The sequence below is a fragment of the Lethenteron reissneri genome, chromosome 24, assembly GCF_015708825.2.
Source record: "Lethenteron reissneri isolate LAM-NWPU_2019-01 chromosome 24, ASM1570882v1, whole genome shotgun sequence".
NCBI classification, from domain to species: domain Eukaryota; kingdom Metazoa; phylum Chordata; class Hyperoartia; order Petromyzontiformes; family Petromyzontidae; genus Lethenteron; species Lethenteron reissneri.
Window position 1 is genome coordinate 5,030,154 of NC_083802.1, and position 12,984 is coordinate 5,043,137.

A 12,984-nucleotide genomic window follows, 5' to 3' on the forward strand; every position below is an offset into this window, starting at 1 on the left:
GCTGCTCTGCGTGATACCACGAGGTTTTCAATTAGCTCCGGCGACCGTCTCTGGCAGGGTAATTGGAAGTGACCTCACTGTAACAGCCAACAATATTTTTGATTGGCCACAATGCCTCTCTCCCCTTTGTGTGTCCACAATTTGATGCTATTTTTACATCCAGGGCACCCAAAAGGTAAATGTGTACGTCAACACACAGGCCTCTGTGGAAAACACAAAAGAGGTTTCGTATTGCACGGCAACAATATGTGCATTCAGGGTGTGTGTACATATAAATACTTGTATACATGATTTAAACGTTATGGAAAATATTTTTTAAAAAATTAGAAAGCATATAATGAAGAAATGTGTTTTTTCTCGTAGGATCACGGGGGGGAGGGGGCAGTGGCTTGTGGTGGCCTTCATCCAGCAGTGGATGACTGTCGGATGAAAATGGTGACGATGAATGTACTATTAAGGCTATTTAATGGAAATACCGTTGAATACCAAGCACTGAAATCTCCACTGAGCAACGGAAATGTCCCGCATATGAAGCGCTCTCACACTTTTATTGCCTTTCTTGCTGCATAAACCGCTCGTGTGTGCTGGGGTTCCTTTACAGCTGCCTCTGTATAGGTAATGCAATTGGTACAGTACATGCACGAGGGTTTGTCGTGCTTTTTTTTTCATTTGCACCTTCAAATACCGTCATCTCTTTCCGCCTCTCTGCCCTGTAGCCTCCCCTCTGGAATAATTCTTAAAAACGAGAAAAGAAGCCCCTTCTCGTGTTTTTTTTTTAGTCATTACTATATGTGCCTGTCGCCCATGCGTTTACATCTTGAGACGCATTCACATCCAGACACATTGATATTACTTCTCTATATGCAATATTCTATATCATACACGGGATAAAAACAATATGGATTATTAATTTTGAAAATAATTTCCGATTTAAAGATTTTCTCATATTTTATAGACATTGTCCATCTACAGATTTAAGGTAATAAATTAAGTGTTTATTTCCCAAAAAACATATTTGAGCAGATTACCTGGCAGGCGATAACAGTCAATGATTTTAATGAATTTCATATATGAGTATAGCCATAAGCGTTTACGTTGTATATATTGTACAACCATCAATTCAATAACATCAGATTATATGACATCTGACATTAAGCGATGAATGTAAGTAATTCATATAATTATTGCAATTCATGAGATTAAACAACAACCATAGATGCCATTTGCTACTATGTGGTAGTGTTGTAACTATGGCGCTTGTGCCAGGCTAGGTGGACAGTGAAACCACGCAAAGAGTCGTAGACTCGCTACTGGCAGGAGGTCACGGGACAGACCCAGGTGCCATGGGTTAACTGAGATGACTGGCAGAGGATATAACAAAAAAATATGTACATAGGCATTCACGCAATGTACATGAATAAATCACTATGGACTCTGCAATGTAGTAATTATGGTGCAAGTGGATCATTTTAAGACGACACGGTAGATATGTGGAGAACGATGCTAATCACAATCTGCTGTGAACCCTGCAACCCAGGTTAACAGAAATATCTCAACTGGTTCTCATCCAGGCCTACTTTACCAACCCACATTGGCCGGCGTGGTGAGAGGCAGAGGTGGGACAAAGTCATTGTTATGCAAGTCCAAGTCGAGTCTGAAGTCATCAAATTCATGACTCGAGTCTGACTCGAGTCCAAGTCACATGACTCGAGTCCACACCTCAGAGGTGGGACAAAGTCATTGTTATGCAAGTCCAAGTCGAGTCTGAAGTCATCAAATTCATGACTCGAGTCTGACTCGAGTCCAAGTCACATGACTCGAGTCCACACCTCTGGTGAGAGGTACTATCAAACAACCTCCATGACCGCCACGGCATGCTGGTGGAGGCATTCATCCAGTGGTGAGTTTGACAAAGGGCTGAGAATTATCTTTATACTGGTAGGAACCTCCTGGTTACACCAGCCCACAGGGGATTATTGTGTCCATCCGTCCTGCATCAAAAAAAGGGAGGGGTTGGGCTGGGTGGAGAGGGGAGGGTGGGGAGGGGCTGGGTGGGGAGGGGCTGGGAGGGGAGGGTGGGGAGGCGCTGGGTGGGGAGGGTGGGGCTGGGTGGGGCTGGGTGGGGAGGGGCTGGTTACCCCGTGGTGCCCTTATAAAACTCAACGTTTAACCTACTCACGCCGGCTTGTGCCCGCCCTCACAGTCGGCCATATTTGTGGAATACACCACGCCGCCGTTGACCCTGGCCATTGACCGAGCAACCCAACGTTCCTACCAGCTCCCTCCGCAGGAATGTGTTTATTACTATCATTATTTTGTGGCGATATATGGTTGAAGCATTGTTGATATGAAAGTCTATCATTGGGGTGGGTTTACAGCTTGCGAAACAAAACACTTGGCAACGGTTAGGACACCACTTGCTGCAGCCATTACTGCGATGGTGTGCCATAACATTTATCTTCCAAAGAATCATTCACCAGACTCTATACGCGGCTGACAGAAACCAACCTGCTCCAAGGAATGTGAGCGTTCCATTAAACCACCACATCCACTCTCGAGATTTGGCACAGCGCAATTTGACGAGACGCTTTCTGCGCTCATCTTGGCAGCCGTTTCTCCATCTCTCAGTTGGTGTTGTCATGCAGAAACTTAGCCACACCTGCACCATCAAAGCCTTCCTTTGTGACTTGCACCTTGGTTTTTTAAAAAGATATAAAAGAGGCCTAAGGAGTCGATTTTTCTTTTTTCTTTACGGTATTGTGCGTTTAGCACCTGCTTATTTCACACTCTGATTTTTGTTTACGGCGATTGCAATTCAATCAATTCGTGCTGAGGGATTCACCTGCAGTACGGTCGCGTGTTTCTTTTCTGCCTCGTGGCAGTTGTTCATGTCGTGGATGGTCGCGTTAGTACAAAATGTACATATGCTGAGATAATACTAATTCACTGCTGGATGAAGGAAGGCATCTCCACGTTATGCCAGTCATGTTGGTGTTATGACAAAATCAACCCACACCGGTCAGTGTAGGCCAGTGAAGAGGTATCCCAGGACACGTGTCACTTTCCACTGACGATAGAAAACTCGGAGGTTCAATTGAGCCGTAGGAACACGCCTATGCTGCCTCTGCTCCTCCGCCCTCACATCTGCTGGTGTCGTAGAATGAAAAGGAAATGTAAAATGTGTTGACAAAGTAGATGTATTTTCATTGAATATATTTTAAAAACACATCTGTACTGTGCTAGAGTAAAGTACAGCTTATATTCTCAATCCACTGCTGGATTCAGGTTTCCCCACATCATGTCTGTCATGAGTGTTCATTGACCATACTTCACCACGCTGGTCAGTGTGGATTACTCTATATACGAACCATGTTGAATTCACGAAGAACAGTTGTGAAGTTTTAAGCAATCCATATCCATTGAGTAATTACATTACTTTTCATTATTGTAACCCTATTTCGCTGTGTTTATTATAATCTACACCATAAGCAGTGCAATATGATTAATCTGAAGATAATTTTGACAAAGTTAATAGGTCTATAATCCTTGCGAACTATTAAATATAATTCATGTTAGGCTACACATTTTATGGCAGGCTCAACCGGGGCACATGGTGAGCGTCAGTCCCTCCTCCTATCAGCACCACCCGCATTTCTATAGCCACACTCCCTCCAAAGACAAAGATCCCCCGTATAGCCTGAACAGACTGTTGGGGCAAGTGCTGTTAGCGAGCACCTATCATGGCCTGCACGGCACACGAGGGGGGGGGTGGGTGGCCAGCACCACGCCGCCTTTGTCTCCCTAGTGGCGATGTTTACACACCACACCAGGTACTCATTTGAGGCTGAGTCGACCTAGGGGAGCCACAGGACCGGTTCAGATAATCGTCACTGGGTGTTGGCCGTGAGCGGGAATCAAACTCGGGTTGCCAGGTTCGTAGCGCAAGCACGTTAACCGCTACACTACCACCCTCACCTGCATTGCCATACTACCACATCCACTCCACCGCTAGCCCTGCCGACACAGAGCCTCCTCACAATTCTATTGGTCCCGCTTACTGCCCATAGGCGACACCTGCTTGAATTGATCATTTTTAAATAGAGATGCGTGGAGTACTAGAATAAAAATATTTGTATCACAGAGCAGTAGTAAATGTTATCAGGTGACATCCCATCGTCTAAAGTACTCTCTATTGGCTTAGCACCACATGTATCATAATACATGACTAATTTTGGCAGGGTTGTAACGTTTACATGTTTGTTTTGTCTTCACAGTAGATATTGGCGGACTTACATTCTGAAATTACCCTTATAAGCATCTCTCTGACATGCTGCTCAATGTGTATATACATATATGCCATGGTGTGTGATTTGTAATGAAATTACATTGAATTAACGTCGATGAGGTGGTTCTTACTAATGCATTGAATTTCTCTGCCATTTTTTAAAATTTTACCAGGTAAGGCCCACTGAGCTATGTAGCTCTTTTTCAGAAGCCACCTGGCCACAAACGATAGCTCAACAAAGTGGTTTAACACGTGGAAATGTATAGCAGCCAAACATTCTAGACGCATGTTTTTAAATGTGGAGGGAAAATCCGGAGGACCCGGAGAAAAATCCACGTGACCACAGGGAGCACATGCAAACTCCAAATATACAGGCGTCAGGGTCGGGATCGAAACCCATGACCTCTTGCATACCAGGCGAGGGAGATAGCATCTCGCCGCCGTGATGATCATGATGCATAGATTCATCGACTAACATTGATTCCTAAGCTTGTGAAACATGCAACCCATTGCATGTGTAAGGAATTATTTTAAACGCGATAATGTTGCATGCCATGAGATATCAAAATTTGACCTGGATTTCAAGTGCATCCTCTTAACCAGAAATGTGACTCGTTCAACAAAAAGGAAAATTGTTAAATCACTGTCCACATTTCACCTCTAGTTATAACATTAACATCAGTTCCAAGACATTTTCAAATAATCTGACAACTGACATGATATCTTATGGCAATCATGATACCTCGAGGTGCACCGTGAATAGTGTACGCAGTAGCAGCAGATCGATCACTTGCATCTCTCCTCTCTCTATAGTCTCTTCCATGCTCTTTTCTTCAAAGGCTGAGGTTTGGAATATTAAATATCTGTGCTCTCGACATCTTTGGTCAAATCGCTACCTTCTCTCTGCTCACTGTTTTTTTCCATCTAGATTTTATCATTTTGTTTATTTGGATTCCCCTCTCCCCTCACCTTACCCGCTCTCAATGTATACGCTCTTTTTCTATACTGTTCATGTTTCATTAATTGCCACTGTATAACGCACATTCTCATTAAACTGTGATGGGTTTTTTTCATTTACGTGGAAGCTATGGACAAAGACACAAATTGGTAAACAGAAGCAGCTCGAATACCCTTTAAGTTACGGTATGTTGGCACTGCTATGTGTACAGTTATTGTGTAACATTTGCACTTGCGTTTTCCAAGGTGAACAAATTCTGCAATTCATCTTCACACATTATCAAGTAGAGTACTAGCAATCAAACTATATTGCAATACCCATGGTAAAACAGGTTGTTGTGATTGTTTATGAAAATAAGTGAATTTTACTTTGCAACAAGCTACCGAAGCAGCACCACACTCACCTTTGTGCGCCCGAGCATTTACTCTGATCCAGCATGCGGCATGCACTGACAGAGTAGATGTTATTAGCCTGGAAGTTCAGCACACAGGGCTTGTTATCTCCACAAAGCTCAGCCAGAATTCAGCATGCATTTCTGGTGCAATCAAGCAAGTACCTTGCATAAAAGCAATTATCGCATAAACGTACATGCAAGTTATCGCGCAGCGAAGAACGCATTAAAGAGTGGCGTAATTATATTTGACAAGTCATTTTAGCTCCGGAGTTCTGAGATGTACCAAAGAGCAATTACGTATACTATTTAAATGAAGGGAATGAACATGCAAGAGCTTAATTACTGCACAAATGTCGTTTTGTTGGCAATTCATTTTCGTGATAAGCAAGTTAAAGCGCACTTCTTTTCCGCGCGTGGCCGTAGCGCTGAACTCCTACTGCGACGAGGCCCATGCCATGCTGTCACCGAGAACGAGCGTCGAAAACGGCCGGACGCAAAAACCCGCCACGTGCACCGACGGCGCGAGCGCGCCAATAGACGACGACGTGGCTCACCGGCTGTGACGGCGAGCCGCCGCCCCGCGGGCCCGCGCCACCGTCCGCAGACGGCTCGGCGGACGGCTGCGTCGGCTCCGGTGGCGGCGCCACGTGCACCAGGGGCTCCTCAAACGTCACGCGCAGCTTGGTGCCCGACAGGCTCTTGCCCCGAGACGTCGGCGACTTGAGGGCGCTCTTGGGGCTGCAGCGGCGCTCCGACTTGGGCGAGCGCAACTCGGGCGTGGAGGCGCTCGACGACGAGCCGCCCTCCGTCTGCGCCGTGCCGCTGTCCAGCGAGACGGAGCGCGACATCTTGGGGGCGGACCAGGCGCCGGGGTCGCTTCCCTGGCCCGCGCTGTCTGGCGACGAGGAGCTCTGGGCCCTGCCTCCATCGAAGGCGTGCTTTTTGAGCACAAAGTGCAGGTTCTCGCCTTTCTCCACGATGGGCCGCGGCCTGGGCCTCTGCTGGTTGACTGGCGAGCTGGAGTCTGTGCTGGAGCTGCTGGAAGGTCTCCCGTCCGAGGGGCTGCCGCCGACGTAGCCCGGCCTGCCAGCACCAGGGCCAGCTGCCTTTCTGTTGTGCAGCTGCCTTTGGATGAATCTTTTTTTGTCTTTATCCGGAAACTCGAGTGACAGCTTCTCATCCTTTAGCATCTGTCCAGAGATCTCCTCACCCAGGAGGTTTCTGAGCACCGTATCGGTGTCCTCTGCCCCCTGAAACAATCCCTGGCCTGCTTTGGGGGGTAGATGGCTGCCGTGCCCGCCCGTCTGCCCGCCAATGGGTTTTGCATTTACAAGTTCTTGTGATGCGCTTCGGCCAACAGCTGCTGAGCTGCGTAGATTCTGGAGAGCTTCCCGAACTCCTGCTGTAATCAGGCGACGATCCAGACCACCTGGCAAAATCAAGATGCCGTAACAGAAAGAAAAAAAACCCTTGGCACACGGCACAATGTTTATATTACGCAGCGTAACTGTTATTCTGCAACTGCATGCAATTACAATGCCGCATGCGATTAATTGAAATCTTAGGAAAACAAACCCAGGGAGAATTCCCAAAGCGCGTGCAGAACAAATTAAAGCGCTCCTTGGTGAATGTTAAAAAGACGCAATTGAGCAATGTGCTGATTGTGTGTAAAGTGAGCTCCTGTTTACGTTTAAACGTGAAGCGGTGTGTGTGTGTGTGTATGCGACGCGTCTCTCCCCTTAGTGGGCAGATGTGCAATGTTGTTACCGTGCCGGGTGGACCTTGTCTGGAATGCTGGCCGATGCCTGCCCACTCGTAAGGACCTGCAGTTGGCTCTGCAGCTTCACAATTTCAGACGTTTTCCTAAAATAAATGTCATGGAAATTCTATCAGTTTCCCCTCATTGCACAGCATGCACTTAATACCCAGAGTTAAAACTAATCAAAATATGTTTTGTGCTCTTTCGTTTAAAAGAGAGGACATTTGATTATTGAAAATAGGTATAATTTGACATTAATTTCAAAAATTGGCATTAAAATTCCATACACAAGGTTTATTAACAAAGACAGGTAATACAATAACATGTTTTCATAATATGCAATTGTTATTTTAATATTCCCTTAAAAAACAGAGACACAACTAATCTTATCAACTCTGACAAGCGTCTAATGAGCACTAAATAATAAAAACTAAACCACATGTGTACTTTATGTTTCTAACTAAAGTTTCCAACAACTCAACGCATTTACATTAAACAGCATCATGTGAATGAATGGATTCAGACAGCAATGACTGGGAAAAATCCCAGCCAGTCCCTCGGGTTGAGGCTGTATCGGAGTTCGAGCTGACTTGCACCTAACAAAAAGCCATCACACAGTTAATTGTGCTGTTATTCCCACACACGTGGCTTTGCAGTAGAACAAAGAAAGCCCCCTGTATCTATTTTTGGCCCTACAAAGCACCCGATTACAAGCATAACCTAATAAACACCCGAAACCACACGCCGATCACCATGATATGAACCCTGAAGCTATGCCCGGATCCAATGGAAGGAAGGTGTAGGGAGGAGTAAGGTCTGCCTTTATTTCCATGAGGAATTATTTTTGACTATTCACCACCCAGGTGTCCAGTCGAATGCAGTGCCACGTTGGCGAGATGTTAACTACCTTGCCTGGTATACAGGAGATCATGTGTTCGATCCCGACCCTGACGCCTGTATGTTTGGAGTTTGAATGTTCGCCATTTGGTGGTGTGGATTTTTCTCCGGATCCTCCGGTTTTCCCCTCCACATTCAGAAACATGCGTTCAGAGATTATGGCTACAATACATTTCCACGCGATAAGCTACTTCACCGAGCTATTATTTGTGGCCGGGTCGCTTCTGAAAAAGAGCTTTATAGCTCAGGTGGGCCTTACCTGGTAAAATAAACATTTATATTTTTATTCAACGTTTGTGCCCACGAGCCGATCGTGGCTGCTCATAGACCACCAATCACTGACCCACCACCCTGTTTCCTTCTCACACCACACACCTTGGCAAAAGAAATGTCGACAAAACCGAGGCTCAACTTGAAAATGTAAAACAAAAAATCCAGCCTCACGTCATAACAAAGCGTGCTCAAAGTGAAATTTATTTTACAGCAACAATTGCTGATGTGGTTTGCATATCCTGCTTCATTTCGGGCTTTACCTTGTGTTCGTGATCATTGCCATGCAAAATATTAAACTGTGAGTATGTCTCAGCGATACAGCTCAGTCTTTCGTACAAGCAATGTGCGATGTTGTAATCTGGTAACCATCAAGCCTCCTTTCCTTTACCCTCGAATCATACATTAATCATCGTTATATTCAAGATTCAATTATTCGAATAATTTCAAGTTGAAAACTACTTTCTGATATTGACTTTGGTGTTATTGTAAATAAAAAAACATCACAGCGGCTGGTTTCTTTTGAAAATTAAAGGGCACTTGCATATGGAAATTGCAGTAATCATTCAATGTTTAATCGTCCAATATATAGTCATTTATCAATGTTGCTTGACCATAATAAACAAAAAGCTCATTATGAAACAAAGCACAAATGTGGGTGTGATAAACTATGCACAGGAATGATAAAAAAGTCATGCCTAATTGCATATGTGTATAGTATTACAAATTTGGCAAGGAAATTAATGGAATTTCTTCTAGTATATGAACAAAAATTATGTCTGTAACTGTAAGCCTTCGTAGTTATTTACATTAGCTCTTCTCTTTATGTCTATAATTACAATTATCACTGTAAAAAATCCCAGTGAATAATAAAACAGAAAATCAGGGCACTTACATATACAACAGTGGCAGTGAAATTATGGTTACTTAAAAAACGACATGGCTTCAGGATGTGCCCTATCCTTTTTTTAAATAATACCCCATATACAATGTTTTCCCAGAAGTATCGTCTTGTACACCCTATATGGCAAAATCTTAATTGTAACCCATCAGAGGTCATTACCAGCTTGGATTATTTTGGGGACTTATTCTATTATTCAGTTTTGTGATTACTGGTGCACGTGAATGGCTAATAATGCTGATTAGAGGGTAAAATGCTCAGCATTCATTTGAAGAGAGCTAGAGAGCCTCCTTTAGTTCCTGAATCAGTTTAGCGATACGACAGGACCCACGTTCAGATGGGATTGCTCATCCTTTCAAGGAGAATTAAGTGAGAGAGCTCATGGTCACTCACTCTCGGAGCTGCTTGGTAAGCTTGACCACCTGGGATGCCAGTGACATGCAAGTCTCCACCACCACCAGGTAGCGAGCGCACGTCGGGTGCCTGTGCTTCTCTGCGCACTGCAGCGGCTTCTGCCCGACTTTGTTGAGCGTCGTCACGCTCGCTCCGTACTCCACCAAGGTCTGCAAGCAGAAGTGGTCGCCGTCGTCCACATGGTCATTATTATTTATACCGCACCTCCCACGCAGCACAGAAAGTCAGCAGGCTCCCACAGGCCGTATTTCCTGGCGCGCTGAAATATCGCGGTGCAACGACGGATTGATGAGTTGAGAATTATCGATTGCTAAGGCTCATGATACACGCGATCGAATTGTGTGTGTAGCAAACAAAAGTGTATTCGTTATCATGCAAATGATATGTAAATTATATGTCAATGATGCAGTTAGGCTAAATTGCACTAACTAGAAATGTTTAACACGTAGGCTTTCGCGACCAATATCATCCATAATACAGGTTTTTTGTGTTAGAGCGTGTAAATATATAAATGTGTCGTTAAACCCGCCACCACCTGACACAGCTAATTAGTAAGGGTTGTCACGTAAACAGAACATGCCAATTCGTTACTAGTCCAGCATTTACTAGTACAACATTTACAATCTGAGTACGAGATTTTGCCAGTAATAAAAACTAGCTTCATCAGGCGACTACCACATTTGTGGCCAGATTTGTGTCTAGATGGGGATGTATTTGATGCTTACATGGCAATGGAATTAAGGTTTAATATCAGCCTGAGCGAGTTCAGCACTCGATGCAACGGGCCTCACAGACATGTATCATGCCTTTTCTATGTCATTTTCAGATGAACTTAAAGAATGGCGGATTTATACCTGCTCTGGCTGGTCCCGCATACAAAAATTAAGCATCTGTGCACAGGTCACAGCTCACACTGGTGGTTAGAGCAAGAATCCCCTGTGGAAAATAATGTTCCCCCAACACTCTCCAGCCAGTGCCCTTGAGATTCCAGAGACAGTGATTACCATTTTAGAGAATGTGCTCCCACCAGCAATGGACCTGACCCCATTACTGCTCCTCAGATGTAATTCTTGGAGACACCGCAGCCGTAGAACACGAGTGACTGGCTCAAATGTTGTTTGAACGGCAACTGAATTTACGGGCCTTCTACCGATGTTCCATAAATGGCACTTCGAGACCAGCTGCGGAGACAGCGTTTGCGGTGGATAAGTGCATCTGTCTCCGAGGTCTGTGTCTAGGCAAGGAAGAGGAGCTGCGGCACCTGCAAGCAGGCCAGGTGGCCCTCGCGAGCGGCCACGTGCGCCGCGCTGTTTCCGTCCGGGTCCAGGCCGTCCAGGGACACTCCCTCCTCCTGCATGTACTGCAGCAGCCACACCAGGATCCGCTCCTGTGCCACGGTCAGGTGGGAGGCCGTCGGTGACAGGATACAAATGTGCACGTCACGCTGGACGACAAACTGTCTGTACACTCGTGGGGCAGAACTTCGAGAACGTGTGTGCCTTGGGGAGCCCCGGCCGTTAAACTTCGCACTTTGGGGATTGAGCGGCTGGAGGCTTAATGGTAATCGCCACCATCCCTGCGCGAGACACGTCTGCTGAAAGTGCTAATGTCACCGCTGTTGGAGGCACGAACAACATTGCGTGCAACAGGAATGTGGAGATGTGGTGGACGGTTTGAATTTGTGAAAGCACTCTGCCCCCTTGAGTAACTAAAATGGTTACATGTACAGTCTGAATCTGCGTGACAGGCAGCAAATTATATTTTTTGCTGTGTGAAAACATCCTCGAATTAAAAGATTACACGTTATCGCAGAGTTTCCCAATACAGCTGGTGAAGGAATATGTTCCTCATTTTTTTTTATTGCACTGTATTTACCTTTTGGAAAATATTCGCCAACGAGGATGAAATCCATTGATATCGATTTGGGGATTTTTGGGTGGCAGAACAAATAGTGCAATTTAAGGGGGAATGTGCTGCTGAAATGTGACAGTATGACATATTCCTTGGGAAGCAGTGCTCTGTGAGAATTTTCTCAGTAACAAGTCACTGCGGATTGATCCTGTCAGCCATTCCAATACGTATTTAACTAAATGCTGAAAATGATTTGTGCCAAAAGGAGACGATGATTAAGCAGTTTTTTTGCATTTCCATTTTGTTGATCAGTATTTCAATCTGCAGGGTTCATAATCACATTTTTAATTAAACTCCATCTAATGAAGAGAATACCCTTTGGGATCTGAGCCTCAGATGAGTATTGCTTTTGTGGCCATGGAGAAGATGAAATGGATGTCAGATATTCTGTCTCATGCTAAGCAAAGCAACAAGTATCTCTTAATATAGAACGTTTCCCTGTTGCATTAATGCATGTGTGTATTGGCATAAGTACAATTATTATTAAAAACACTTGTCAGCACCACGTGTTTCTACTGATGTATTTAAAGAGAGTATCAACACTTCCCAAAAAACCTACAGATGAATAAATAAGTCGCACAAGCTTGAATGGTGCACAAGGTGTTTCTTCACATGCTTGGATGGTGCGCTACGTGTGTCTTGATCACAAGTTGTGAAAAAAAGGAGAGAAAAACAATGACTTTTTTCGTCTAATAAAGGTGCAATTTTCCGTAATATTCCCATGAGTTAGTTGTCCTGTAATTACAATAATCATCCTGCCTTTGGGGCTTCTTTGCCAGTGTGCAGTGAAACTAAGTGATGTCTTCGTTTATCACGGTAATGATAGCCCAGTTATGTCCTGAATGATCAATTCAATGCATGAACGCTGACACATCCATTAACCATTTCTTCAACGGTCAGACTTGGACATCATACACCCTTACATGCACGTGCAACATTTTCCATGCAAATGTTTGCGGAAATATGACAAGTCAGATATGACAACATGATTACCATGGAAGGTCGAGGCTAATGTCCCGTTATTAATGCTTTTCACATCAGTATTTGACTGGGTGAATTTTGAAGATATATGATCAAGCTACTGTACCTTCCCTGATTTTAAGTCAACGGTTATCCCTGTATTCAGGCGGATATTGCTAAAGGAGTTAAGCAACAGTGAAGCAGTATGAAAATATGTCATGTCAATTAGCTCCAG

The 12,984-nt window shown here is 44.6% G+C and overlaps 1 protein-coding gene across 1 annotated transcript in view; it reads right to left on the reverse strand.

Moving 5' to 3' along the window:
* SNCAIP (synuclein alpha interacting protein) overlaps nucleotides 1-12,984 on the reverse strand; it is a 228,152-nt gene that overhangs the window by 12,477 nt on the left and 202,691 nt on the right. The window contains 6 exon segments of the mRNA XM_061558015.1: nucleotides 5,647-5,714; nucleotides 6,192-6,995; nucleotides 6,997-7,066; nucleotides 7,405-7,500; nucleotides 9,858-10,027; nucleotides 11,140-11,265. Coding sequence (XP_061413999.1) covers nucleotides 5,647-5,714; nucleotides 6,192-6,995; nucleotides 6,997-7,066; nucleotides 7,405-7,500; nucleotides 9,858-10,027; nucleotides 11,140-11,265 — 1,334 coding nt within the window.